Source organism: Hemitrygon akajei, chromosome 23, assembly GCF_048418815.1.
Source record: "Hemitrygon akajei chromosome 23, sHemAka1.3, whole genome shotgun sequence".
Taxonomy (NCBI): domain Eukaryota; kingdom Metazoa; phylum Chordata; class Chondrichthyes; order Myliobatiformes; family Dasyatidae; genus Hemitrygon; species Hemitrygon akajei.
In genome coordinates, this window is record NC_133146.1 from 36,674,266 (window position 1) to 36,687,810 (window position 13,545).

Consider the following 13,545-nt stretch of genomic DNA (forward strand, 5'->3'; position numbering starts at 1 on the left):
TGCGCATGTGCATAGTTCCGGCCGGCTCCTGTCTGTGAACTAGGCAGCGCTGTGTCTTTGGAAATTAAAGCTGAATGATACCTACCGAGATTAGTGGAAGCGATCGTGTGATTCCGTCCGGTGTTATTAGTTGTGCTGTTTTGTTTCAGTCAGATTTATTGGAAATAACGAGCTCGCGCAGAATTCTGGGAGTTGTAGTTTATCACCCGGACTGTTGTCAGTGACTACAGGCCCAGTTCGCCAGCCTGTTACTTCGTGTATGTTGTAGAACGGACGCTGGAGTCAAGCAGGATACGTTTTCAGCTCTCGTCGGGAAGATTAAGCCATTGAAGGAGTTAATTACTCGTCACATGGTGACAGCATGGCGTGTTTCGCAGATTTAAATATTATCAATGTGGGTGATAGAAAACGAATGCAAACTATAATAGAAACTGCGGCGCATCGTGAGTATCGACAAAGTCAAACGAGTTAACTACTTGGGTATCCCTCGTTTCCAGTATGTTTTTGTATGCTTTTGTGTATAGTTCATGTAGTCAGAGTTTTGCATGCAGTGTAGTAAGTGATCCACGTGTCTGTTTAAATGCATCGACTTACAATTTAACCACTTCCCCAAGTTGAAGTTAATAGGCTATTAGTTTGGGAAAACTTTAATTAAACGGTATTTTTCTCTAAAACGTACTAATAAACGTTTTCTTCCTTTTGTATTGCAGTCTTTTTTGTTTTAAAATAAACTTTATTCATAATAAAAATACATGTACAAAGAAGGAAACAGTGCAAACAGCTTTTCCATTCATGATCGCTACATTCAACAACATAAACATTTTTAAAATAAATAAAAACAAACATAACGCCATGCCATTCTGTGGTCCCTGGGATGGTATGTCCTTTTCATCCGCTTTGCTACTCAAGTGTGCTCCTTGGGTGCAGTTACCGAAGGAGCCAATGTTGGGCACCTTCCACAGAGCCTTTGGCTATACCCGGTTTCAGTGCATTCCTCCGCATGCTCTCCTACAAATTGAAATGTACGAGTCTCCAGCATTTCCTCACGGCTATGCTGTGCTGGAAGGTTAGTGACTTTTGGGTAGATTTTCAACAGCACTTGATGCCTGGCTCAATGTGTGTACCGGTGAAAGACTCACAGATCAAAGAGTTTTTTGCTGCACAGCTGTTGAGGACGAACCAGGGCATAGGCCTTAGTATTTGTTTTCATACCCTCTCTGCAAATCTACAGTCTGCAAAGAGGTGGGTGACCATCTCTTTCACACCGCAGCTATCCCAAGAGCAGTGTACATTGGGGGGGGGGGGGGTGATATGTCATCTGTACAGGAAGCCTCTTAACAGGGAGAACACATCTCACTGACAGCTAAGGAAAATAAAATCTTGGTGTGATGTGGCGATGAGGGATTCTGCAAGATTGTTTAAAGAATCTGCTAAGGGAACCACGTTACTCTTTCCAAAGTTTCTTTACAGTCAGTGGCTAAAGACTCCTCCCCCCTCTAGCACATTTTATTTCAAAACTATCCTCCCTAGTTACCTTAAAACCTCTCAGGTTATGTGTTACATCCACGTTCACCAATCATGGCTTATCTATGAAACACTAAAACATTTGCTAAATTTTTGTGGTTAGCTATAGAGTCACCTTCATTGATATCTATCATGTGTCTCGTCTGCATATGTTATGTATTTGTGGCAAATAATTGGTGTAGATCAAATTGCTAATGGGCACAAGTTTAAGTGCATCAAAATAATTAGTATGAATGGAGGCGATTAGCATTTGCTGCATGCATATGGGTTGTTTTGGAACTTTAAAAGTAAAGGCTCGTTTAATTTTTTCCCCAAGATGTATTCCCAACTACACTGGACCACTAGTGACAGGTGATGTTAGTTAGTTTATTGATTAACTAACCATTGTTAGTTTATTGATGCTAGAATCTGGAATAACACAAAAGGCACTAGAAGAGCTCGGCATATTGGGCAGCATTTATGGAAAGAGTGGAACAGTTGATGTTTTGGATTGAGAACATTTACTTGGGGAGGCCAGCCCAGGTGAAGGGTCTTTACTCAAAGTCAACTGTCCAATTTTCCTCCAGAGGTGCTAACTGACCCACTGATTATTAGTTCATAGATCTTTTATGCAGTGCCTGATTTGTATGGGAAGAACTGGTTCAAAAGAGAACTATAGGAAAGATGTCAATAAGATTGAAAAGAGTACAGAGAAAATGTACAAGGATGTTGCCCAGATTTGCGTTATGGGGAAAGGTTAAATTGGTTAGGACTTTCTACCCTGGAATGTAGGGGAATGATAGAAGATTTGATAGAGGTAAACAAAATTATGAGGGGTGTTGATGGGATAAATGCAAATTTTTCCACTGAGGTGGTGTGAGACTAGAACTGGAGGTCATGGATTTTGGGTTAGGACAACCTGAGCAGGAATTCTTTCAGTCAGAAGGTGGTCTAAGTACGTGGTGGGAGTTGTATGGAAAGCTATGATCCAGGTGCAGGTTGGTGGCAGTAGGCACTTTGCCATGGACTAGATGAACCCAAGGGTCTGTTTCTGTGCTGTAGTGCTCTATTACTGTTTTTGTTCCCATTTTTAATTGCAAGTTTTATTGTTGTTAAACTTTTGTTGTTCCTCTCCATGCCTTGTGGTGCATTGGGTGACAACTTTTGCTGTTTCCTTAGCATTTTGTCTGTTCTTTACGAGGCCGAGTTGTTAGCTTGGCACTCAACCCAGCACAAAGAGCGTGCAAGCAGCCAGTCAGATTCAAACCCGGGACCTCTCGCCATGAAGCCACTACATAACCTTCTTAATTTAATTTTTTTCTTTGAATCCAGATAATGCAATAATAGAGAAAAAATCTGTCTATTCTTTTCAAGTCTTTCAGCAGAGTGTTGTTGCTGGCTTGGGGGTATTGACATATGGAACTTAAAGCAGAATGAAATCAACCATTGACTTTTTCAATTGATATAAGTAATAAAGTCAGTTATCAGGATTTTCTAAAAACAACATTTAAAAAGTTGTAATTAACTACTTACACAAAGTATTTCAAATTTATTTTCTTTCTCTTCTTTAGTTGGTTATTCGACAGTTGCAATTAATCACGTGGTTGATTTTCAACAGAAAGGGCAGGTAAGGTAACTCAATCAATGAGTCTATTAAAACTTGATGTGGTGCTCCCCTTTCTAGCAGTTTGCCTAGTTACAAGTTTTAACACCTGGCATGTTTGGTGTAACTTCAGTTTTCATAAGTTAAATCAGAAACAATAACAACGTTTGTGTTTGCAGTCCATCCAACTGCAGGTGGGACAACTGAGTAGGAAGGCAAATGAAATATATCAGAAGTATTTAGAGAGTATAGTCTCTATAACAAGACCACATCCAGAATTTAATTGTGCAGGTTTGGTTTCCTTATGTAAGAAAAGATGCATTTGCAGTAGAGGAAGTGCAGCGACAAATTACCAATTTCTTCAAGGGATGTCAGATTTGCAAGATTAGAGACAGAGAAAAAGCAGGTACATTCTCCAATAAGAAGTTAGAAATACATAATATATAACATTGTAAAATTGTGTCTAAGCTTATATGCAAATCAGAATGGCAGTAGGCCAAATGAAATAGGTGCTGAATTAGGGTATTCAGACCTTCGAGTCTGCTCCGCTGTTCAATCATTTCTGATTTATTATCCCTCTCAACTCCATTCTCCTGCCTTCTCCCTTTAACCTCTGACAACCTTACTAATCAGACACCTATCAACCTTAGCAAGTTGATAGGTAGTGATGTTTATGCACTAGCATATCAGCTGCTCCCTGAGGAGTAACTTGGACCTGCTTCGCTTTGCCTACTGTCACAACAATTCAATAGAAATGCTATTTGTTGTCTACAGCTCAGCAATAATTCCCAAGCATCTATTCTGAATTTGTCCCAGGTAAATGCGTTTTTTTCGTTGCAAAGGATGTTTCCTGGAGTTATACAATCTGCCCTTCTTATCCACGGGTTCCACATGCGCGGATTCAACCAACCGCGGATCAGGAAATCCCTGAAGTTCTCTCTCCAGCACTCGTTGTTTGAGCATGTACAGACTATTTTTTCTTGTCATTATACCCTAAACAATACATGATAACTATTTACATTGCATTTACATTGTATTAGGTATTATAAGTAATCTAGAAATGACTTCAAAGTACAGGCAGTCCTCGGGTTATGAATGAGTTCCATTCCTGAATCCGTCTTTAAGGTGGATTTGAAGTTGGAACAGGTACAACCAGTATTATTTAGCGTCAGTTAGTCAAACGTTTTTCTTAGTATATAGTACATATTTTACCTTTCTATGCATATAAAACACTTAAGAAACATATGTACTTTAATAATTAAACCACTGCGTTGCTTAGTAATAATTGTAGCTTTCATCAGGGCAGGGCCTTTCACATGCTCTATTAAAATTGTTCCGATCATTGACCAACTGTAGCCTAACACTTTTCCAATGACCGATGGCGCTTCACCTCTTTATGATCCCTTTATTACTTCCACATTGCTTTCAATCATGATCGTGATTATTTTCGTGAACAGAAACACTGCGGATTTAGAACTGCACCGCCGAATCCTAATGTCCACTGCACTGAGACAGCTTAAATAACGTCTGGGGTTCCGCTGGGTCCTAAAGACCACTGCACTGAGACAGGTTAAATAAGGGACTTGAGCATCCGTGTTTTTTGGTATCCGCAGGGGGTCTCGGAACCAATCCCCCGCGGATAAGGAGGGCCGACTGTACTATGCAACTAAGACATAATTTGCATATGGCACTATGTGGCTCAGAGTTCACCACTGGCATTGTGTCTCCCATCTAAGTAGATGTATACTTGTTCGATATATACTCTACAACCAATCGCTGCTCTTTGTTCAAAGTAATTTTATTATTAAAGTACTGTACATATATGTCATCATATACAACCGTGAGATTTGTTTTCATGTACGTGATTTCATATATTTTCATATATTCTATATATGTCAAGCCCCATTTCCCTGTCATCAAATAATTATTATAGTAAGAGACTGGAACTCACCTGGTCCCTTTAATAGCTACATTTAAATAAAATCTATTACCAATGATTTTAATTAATTAATGATTTCACAGTATAATGTATGTACCAGCTGTAGCTTATAATTACTTTGTCTCATATAGTTTTATTGTTTTAGAGTGGAATTGATTATATTTGGCTGAATATCTTAATATAATTAGAAATATTATAAACAGTTACATTTTAATCTTGAGTGAAACCAACTCACATGCTTTAATTTAATTGACTTCCCCTTTTTGTATTTATTGTACTTAATATCTTTCTCAGGAAATTACAAATCCAGTATCCATTACAGAGCTATTTCCATCTCCACCTATTGTGCAGGTATGTACAGAAAGTAAGGCTGACTAGACCAATTTTGAAGATGCAAATAGTATTTTAATATGCAAAATTTTAGTACTATGCAGAAGTTAACTAATAATGTGATTATACAGTGGCATGCAAAGTTTGGGCACCTCTGGTCAAAATTTGTTAAATGAGTAGAACATATATGTCAAACTCAAGGCCCGCGGGCCAAATCCGGCCCGCGGTGGAATTATCTTTGGCCCACGAGATAATATCTAATTACTATTAAAGCTGGCCCCAGTAATCGAAGCGCCTATGGCGTATGATATGGCTAATGCAGAGTTTATTCAGGTACCAGGTTTTCAGGGTTTTTAGTGTTTACTCGGCAGTCTTCTTCATAAGAAATGGAATTTGTAAAGTGAAACACTTTGTAGTTATAGCAGAGACTGAGACACATGAGAGCAGGCTGAAAAAAACGGAGGCAACGAAAGCTGCGTTCGCACGCGTCCGACTGATCCGGCCCGCATGAAGCTGCATTTTGCTCAATCCGGCCTGTGACCTAAAATGAGTTTGACACCCCTGGAGTAGAAGATGAACTGATCTCCAAAAGTCATAAAGTTTAAAGATGAAACATTCTTTTAAACATTTTAAGTAAGATTAGTGTGTTATTTTTGTCTTGTACAATTTTAGAGTGGGGGGAAAAGGAAAGGAGCACCATGCAAAAGTTTGAGCACCCCAAGAGATTTGAGCTCTCAGATAATTTTTACTAAGGTCTCAGACCTTAATTAGCATGTTAGGGCTATGGCTTGTTCACAGTCATCGTTAGGAAAGGCCAGGGATGCAAATTTTGAAGCTTTATAAATACCCTGATTCCTCAAACCTTGTCTCAACAATCAGCAGCCATGGGCTCCTCTAAGCAGCTGCCTAGCACTCTGAAAGTTAAAATAAATGATGCCCACAAAGCTGGAGAACGCTATAAGAAGATAGTAAAGCACTTTCAGAAGTTTGCAAAGGAACATCTAAACAAGCCTGATGCATTTTGGAAACAAGTCCTGTGGACTGATGAAGTTAAAATAGAACTTTTTGGCTGCAATGAGCAAAGGAGAAAAAAGGATGCAGAATTTCATGAAAAGAACACCTCTCCTACTGTTAAGCACGGGGGTGGATCGATCATGCTTTGGGCTTGTGTTGCAGCCAGTGGCATGGGGAACATTTCACTGGTAGAGGGAAGAATGAATTCAATTAAATACCAGCAAATTCTGGAAGCAAACATCACACTGTCTATAAAAAAAAAAAAGCTGAAGCTGAAATGAGGATGGCTTTTACAACAGGATAATGATCCTAAACACACCTCAAAATCCACAATGAACTACCACGAGAGGTGCAAACTGAAGGTTTTGCCATGGCCCTCACAGTCCCCTGACCTGAACATCATCGAAAATCTGTGGATAAACCTCAAAAGAGCAGTGCATGCAAGACAGCCCACGAATCTCACAGAACTAGAAGCCTTTTGCAAGGAAGAATGGGCGAAAATCCTCCAAACAAGAATTGAAAGACTTAGCTGGCTAGAGAAAGCGTTTACAAGCTGTGATACTTGCCAAAGGGGATGTTACTAAGTGCTGACCATGCAGGGTTCCCAAACTTTTGCTTTGGGCCCTTTTCCTTTTTTGTTATTTTGAAACTAAAAGATGGAAATAAAAAAGTAATCTTGCTTAAAAATTAAATAAACGTATCATCTTTAACTTTATGCCTTTTGGAAATCTGGTCATCTTTTACTCACTTAGCTTTTCACAGTAACTGAAATTTTGACCAGGGATGCCCAAACTTTTGCATGCCACTGTATATTTCAGTGTTCCGATACTGGTGATGTTGCAGCTGTACATTTTTATTTAAAATAATCATTTTTCTTTTCTCTAAGTTTATTGAAATGAAGAATTTAAAGAAGTTGTAGGTACATTTTTATGTGATTAAATATACAAGAATGAACAGCTTTAAATCATTCTCCAGCAATCTGGTTGTCAAGCTTCAGTTTTTTATTAAACAGCAGCCTTTCATTGTTTTGCAGATTTCTCCTTAAATGTAAATCATTGATTTATTTAATATTTTGAACCTCTGCTTAAATGTATTATTTAATTCTTTGAGGATTTTTTTGCGGAAGAAGTATTCATATACTTTATAGATATGGTTAAAACTACTGTTTGTACTTAAATTCACAAGTATAACACCAAGTTTTAAGTACAAGTCTATTCAGTGTGTGTTCAGTTGCCTTACCGTTCAGCGTAGGCAATCATGACTCTCCACATCTATTACACGTCTATTCATTATATGCAAAAAAAGTCATAATTTTTAACATTGTTTATTTTCACTGCTGTCATCTGTGTTAGACAGTATTGTAGTGAATTGGCCTGCTAAGCTGTTCTCCTGGAGAGCAAGAATACTAAAATTAGCCATCACTTCTTCAGTTTAGTAAGGTTGGTCAGGTTATGAGGAATGTTTTTCTACACAGTGAACCATACCAGAATTGTTTGTGTGGTTGTAGATGGGTCATATTCTGCATGGAGGATGGTGACCAGTGGTGTGCCTCGGGGATCTGTTCTGGGACCCTTACTCTTTGTAATTTTTATAAATGACCTGGATGAGGAAGTGGAGGGATGGGTTAGTAAATTTGCTGATGACACAAAGGTTGGGGGTGTTGTGGATAGAGTGGAGGGCTGTCAGAGGTTACAGCGGGACATTGATAGGATGCAAAACTGGGCTGAGAAGTGGCAGATGGAGTTCAACCCAGATAAGTGTGAGGTGGTTCATTTTGGTAGGTCAAATATGATGGTAGAATATAGTATTAATGGTAAGAATCTTGGCAGCATGGAGGATCAGGGAGATCTTGGGGTCCGAGTCCATAGGACACTCAATGCTGCTGGGCAGGTTATCTCTGTGGTTGAGAAGGCATACGGTGCATTGGCCTTCATCAATCGTGGAATTGAGTTTAAGAGCCGACAGGTAATGTTGCAGCTATATAAGACATGGTCAGACCCCACTTGGAGTACTGTGCTTAATTGTGGTCGTCTCTCTACAGGAAGGACGTGGGAACCATAGACAGGGTGCAGAGGAGATTTAAAAGGATGTTGCCTGGATTGGGGAGCATGTCTTATGAGAATAGGTTGAGTAAACTCGGCCTTTTCTCCTTGGAGCGACAGAGGATGAGAGGTGACCTGATAGAGGTGTACAAGATAATGAGAGGCATTGATTATGTGGATAGTCAGAGGCTTTTCCCCAGAGCTGAAATGGTTAGCACGAGAGGGCATATTTTTAAGGTGCTTGGATGTAGGTACAGAAGAGATGTCGGGTAAGTTTTTTACGCAGAGAGTGGTGAGTGCGTGGAATGGGCCGCCAGCGGTGATGGTGGAGGCGGAAACGATAAGGTCTTTTAAGAGACTCCTGGATGGCTACTTGGAACTTAGAAAAATAGAGGGCTACGGGTAAAGCCTAGGTAGTTCTAAGGTAGGGACATGTTCGGCACAGCTTTGTGGGCGGAAGGGCCTGTATTGTGCTGTATGTTTTCTATGTTCTCTGTTTTTATGAAATTAGCCACAATTAGATAATACTGAATCTATTCAACTCCACTCAGTTTTGAGGACAGCTTTGGTTGGCATATATGTCACCATATGTACAAATATTTTAATTTTTTTTCTCCAAATTTATGACTGTGTATTGTACTGAATCTAGGAATGTATTCAAAATAGGTAGGATTGAATATTTGAACATAATAATCTTGTAAAACTCTTAAAGCAATGAATGCTACCTATTGAGGTTATCATAATGTCATTAATTTTTTGAGTGTTTAAGAGTGCATTAACTTGTATAATTGATCATCTTTACTCAATAGATTATGTATAATATCTGACTGTACTATTGCAGATGCTTTTAAGTGCTTTATAAAATCTTGTTTTGGGATGGTGTTTGTGGATGAATGATTCCAGCTAAAGGAAAAGTACATTTTTCAGTGACTTGTATGAGAAACAACTAAATATAAAACTGGTGACTTTAATAGAATTTCTGTCAAATAGGGAAAATCGAAACCAATTAAAATTCTGACCAGACTTACTTTGATTGCGTCTGATGTTTCACATTACAATCAATTGGTAAGTGTTAACATTTCTTGTCTAAGGTGTGTGTTTGGTAAATTAGTCATTTCTAATAGTTAAAATTATAACTTGATTGCAGAGATATACAAATATGCTGCCAGGAATAAAAATTGTAGAAATGAAAAAAGATAGATAAACAATGGAGATTGTTAAAAGTTGCTGAAAGTCCAGAGTAACACATACAAAGTGCTAGAGGAGCTCAGCGGGTCATGTAGCATTTATGGGGAGGAATAAAGAATTCATGTTTTAGGCCAATAGACTTAATCAGGACTGGAAATAAAGGAGAAAGAAGCCAGAATAAGAAGGTAGGGGAAGGGAAAGTGTTGGGTGAAACCAAGTGAGGAGATAGGTTGGTAGGTGGGTGGGGAGGGAGGATGAAGTGAGAAGCTAGGAGGTGATAGGTGGAAGAGATAAAGAGCTGAAGAAGGAGGAATCTGATAGGAAAGGACAGTGGACCATGGGAGAAAAGGGAGGAAGAGCAGCAGAGGAATGTGATGTGGAGATAAGAAGAGAAGGAGTAAGAGGGTAGACTGCTTCCAGATCTTTGGATGTTATACCTGTCAATTCCGAAACACGCTTTATTTCACCTTTTTTGTAAAATGTTACACAGTGTACAATAAATTTCCAAAGAACTGACAAGATTAAGAAGGAATACAAAATATACAAGATGGAAAAGGTAATTGGGCTAAAAAAGGAATCTGATAGGAAAGGAGAGTAAACCATGGAGAAAGGGAAGGAGGACGGGCACCAGAAGGAGGTGATAGACAGATGAGGAGAAGAGATGAGTCAGAATGGGAAAGGAAAAGGAGAGGGGGAGGAGTGGGGAGGAATTACCAGAAGTTGGAGACATTGATGTCCATGGTATCAGGTTGGAGGTTAACATGAGAAATTCTGCAGGTGCTGGTTGCTCCTCCAACCTAAGAGTATCCTCAAGTCAAGTCAAGTCACTTTTATTGTCATTTCGACCATAACTGCTGCCCCCATTTTCATTACGATGGTGTTGGAGATGCTGCTCCCAATCTGGACTGACTGAGGTCTCCCAGTCAGGAAGTCTAGGATCCAGTTGCAGAGGGAGGTGTTCAGGCCCAGCAGGCTCAGCTTTCCAGTTTCTGAGGGATGATTGTTGTTGAATGCTGAACTGAAGTCTATGAACAGCTTTCAAACATATGTGTCTTTTTTGTCCAGGTGGGTTAGGGCCAGTTGGAGGGTGATGGCAATGGTGTCGTCTGCTGAGTGGTTGGGACAGTATGTAAACTGCAGGGGGTCCAGTGAGGGGGGCACCAGGGTCTTGATATGCCTCATGAAGTGGCATTAGAGGAGACTGTGGAACGACATGTCAGAATGGGAATGGGAAGTGGAATTAAAATGGTAGGTCATGGAAAATCCAGCCTGTTGCAGATGGAGTGGAGATGCTCAATAAAGTAGTCTCCCAATCTATATTGGGTCTCACAAGTATGATGTCGTTCTGGTGCTTATGCCTGAAAGAGTGGGAGAGACAAAGTTTTGTCACAGCGAAACCATTCATGAATGTATATTTACAAAGTTGTGATCTGTTAGTCTCTGGGTCGAGTGATGGATGTTAAGATTAGGCTGATTTAAGTATTTGTAGACCAGTGCGGATAGATTGGAAATATATCACATGGCCAAGAATTCCTGTGAAATATGTGTTTATGACAATGTGGATTGTAACCAACCACGACAGAGAAGAGATGCAGAAAGGCAAAAATTGGATGGCCTATTGGAGCCTATTTTTGCTGCTCAAGATCTTGGACAGATCCTTACAAAGAACAATAAGGACCCAGGAGCTAGAGGAGCAGCCAGAGAAATAAAGTCAAATGCCCTCAAAGTTTATATGGAAACTTTCCTCAGTGAACAGCTTTAATTAGCCAAGCAGAATATTTTTGTTAATTGCATTTGTTGAAGTTGTACACATTGAGTGTACACATTAAATGCATGATCTTTTTGTTATGTATCGGAACAAGAAGTGTTTCTTCGTTTTATTGTGTACACACTTGTACAATATGTAAAGAATGATCAATTGCCAGATAAGTTACAATTCTTAGTAATAATGTTGATACTTCTTAAAAGGTGCAGTTCATTTTCATGATGCCTATTGTATCTGTTTAATGTATTCTATTGTCCAAAGTGGTAAACCTAATTCTGCTTTCAATCAAATGTATTGAGAGCAAAATACTAAAATTTTGTATAGTTTCCTTTTTAGTAGTTGCAGCCTCATTGAAGTGAATGTGCTGTATTGAACACTGAAACTTGTTATGTTACAGAGAACTGCTTGCCCTCAGACGACGCCCTATGATATTATAGCTGTGGAACCCAAAACAGAAAAGTTGTTTCATGTGAGTGAACTAGAATCAAGGAGATATAATTAACTACAATGTACTTACATATGAAACAATTAAAATAATTACCTTGTATTTCAGTGTCTTAGTTTGTATATGACCTTTTTTTTAATTGCTGATAGCTAATAGCAGGGCTAAAATTAACAAATAGATTAACTAAACAGAAGACCCACTTTTCCTTTTCATAACCCTTTTCCAAATCCATCATGGTCTGGTATAATCTTAATTGGTTGTTGCTATTTTAAGTTAGGTAATACACAGCATAAGACTATGCTGGGGACCTGGATCCTCAAAGTGAATATGAAAGGGATCATTGCTATAGATTTATTATAGATATAGCCTATGTGTTGCCCTCCAGTCCTTGCTACTTGGGCAGCCTCACTGTTGTCCCCAAACCTTGATGTATCTGGTATTTGCTGTAGTGCCCTTACTTGAGATATCAGATCTTCCTCCACAAGATTTGAGCTTCCCCAGATCGCCCTCCATAAATCTGGAAACACATTTTCTGCCCTTTGGAGCTGGGGTGTTCTCATTGTATTAACTAACACTCTTTAATAGTTAGATAAGGCTGGTGATGATGAGTGGGCTTTAGTGGGCTGGCCAACGAGATCTCCATTACGGGCTTAGAAGTTTAACAGAAGTTTTTCAGTAGCATCATTGAGATTGGAACAGTGTTTCAGCATTAGGCCTAGCAGTGATTTTCTTTTAAAACCATTTCCAAGATCCCACAAAGTTAGATGTTTACTATTGTTTTAATGCTCAAAAGGTATTTTTAGAACACACTCTTTTGTGTTCCTTAGCTTTGCTCCTTGCTCATTTGTTTCATTTGTAGAAGCCTATCTTCTTATCATGCTACTTCTAGCAATGTGTATGCAGCTTTAGCATAAACGGTGAGCTGGAGAAGCTCAGCGAGTGGAACAACATCTGTTTTGTGGCGGTGACTGGCAGGAATGGTGTTTGGAGAGAAATTGTTGACATTTCAGGTCAAAACTCTGCATCAGGACCATGTAACTTTATGTGCCTCTGCACAGTCTGATTTCACTGTTTATTTCTTAACAATACCTCCTGGGGCCTAGCAAACTGGTCTAATCCTATCAGATTACTGCTAATGTTAAAGACTTAGTCAATTTGTTGAATGGTCTTTGGTTTAAATAATTATTAAATACATTATAATATATTTTGAAAAAGTACTTGCATCCATTCAGCGGCTGGAAATGTAACTAAAAGGCCTGAAAGAGTTGATCATAGGTATAGTAAAGTCGCAATGAAATGTGAGTGAAAATAAATAAGAGGAAGAAAGGACAATATGAAGACTACAAAGACAAGGTAAATTTGTCAAGAGATGAAATGAAATAGTAACTGATCTAGTTACTAATAGTAAGTGAATGGTAACTTTGAGTAAGAGATCCTCTATTTTTCATTAGCATTATGAAAGTGAAAATTGCTTTCTGGAGAAATAGTGGTTAATTAAAACATACTATTTTATTTCTGTCAATAGAAACTTATTTAAATTGCAAACTATTTATTAACAGGTGGCTTGTATGACTTTAGATGTTGACCTAATTTGTATTCAAGGGATCGCAAAACTACCATTCCGTATTACCCGGCCTCCTGTGAACGGGGTACGTATTATTTGAACACAAGAATTGTATTACTCCTTTAACAGTTGGAGAAAAATACCTATTTCAT

The 13,545-nt window shown here is 38.9% G+C and overlaps 1 protein-coding gene across 1 annotated transcript in view; it reads left to right on the forward strand.

The window, feature by feature from the left end:
* Positions 1-15: 15 nt before the first annotated feature.
* Positions 16-13,545, forward strand: part of rpp30 (ribonuclease P/MRP 30 subunit) — a 37,232-nt gene continuing 23,702 nt past the window's right edge. Inside the window, exons 1-6 of the mRNA XM_073027421.1 lie at positions 16-443; positions 3,075-3,130; positions 5,340-5,396; positions 9,422-9,496; positions 11,782-11,853; positions 13,389-13,478. Coding sequence (XP_072883522.1) covers positions 362-443; positions 3,075-3,130; positions 5,340-5,396; positions 9,422-9,496; positions 11,782-11,853; positions 13,389-13,478 — 432 coding nt within the window. The 5' untranslated portion in view covers positions 16-361. The remainder of the gene's footprint in view (positions 444-3,074; positions 3,131-5,339; positions 5,397-9,421; positions 9,497-11,781; positions 11,854-13,388; positions 13,479-13,545) is intronic.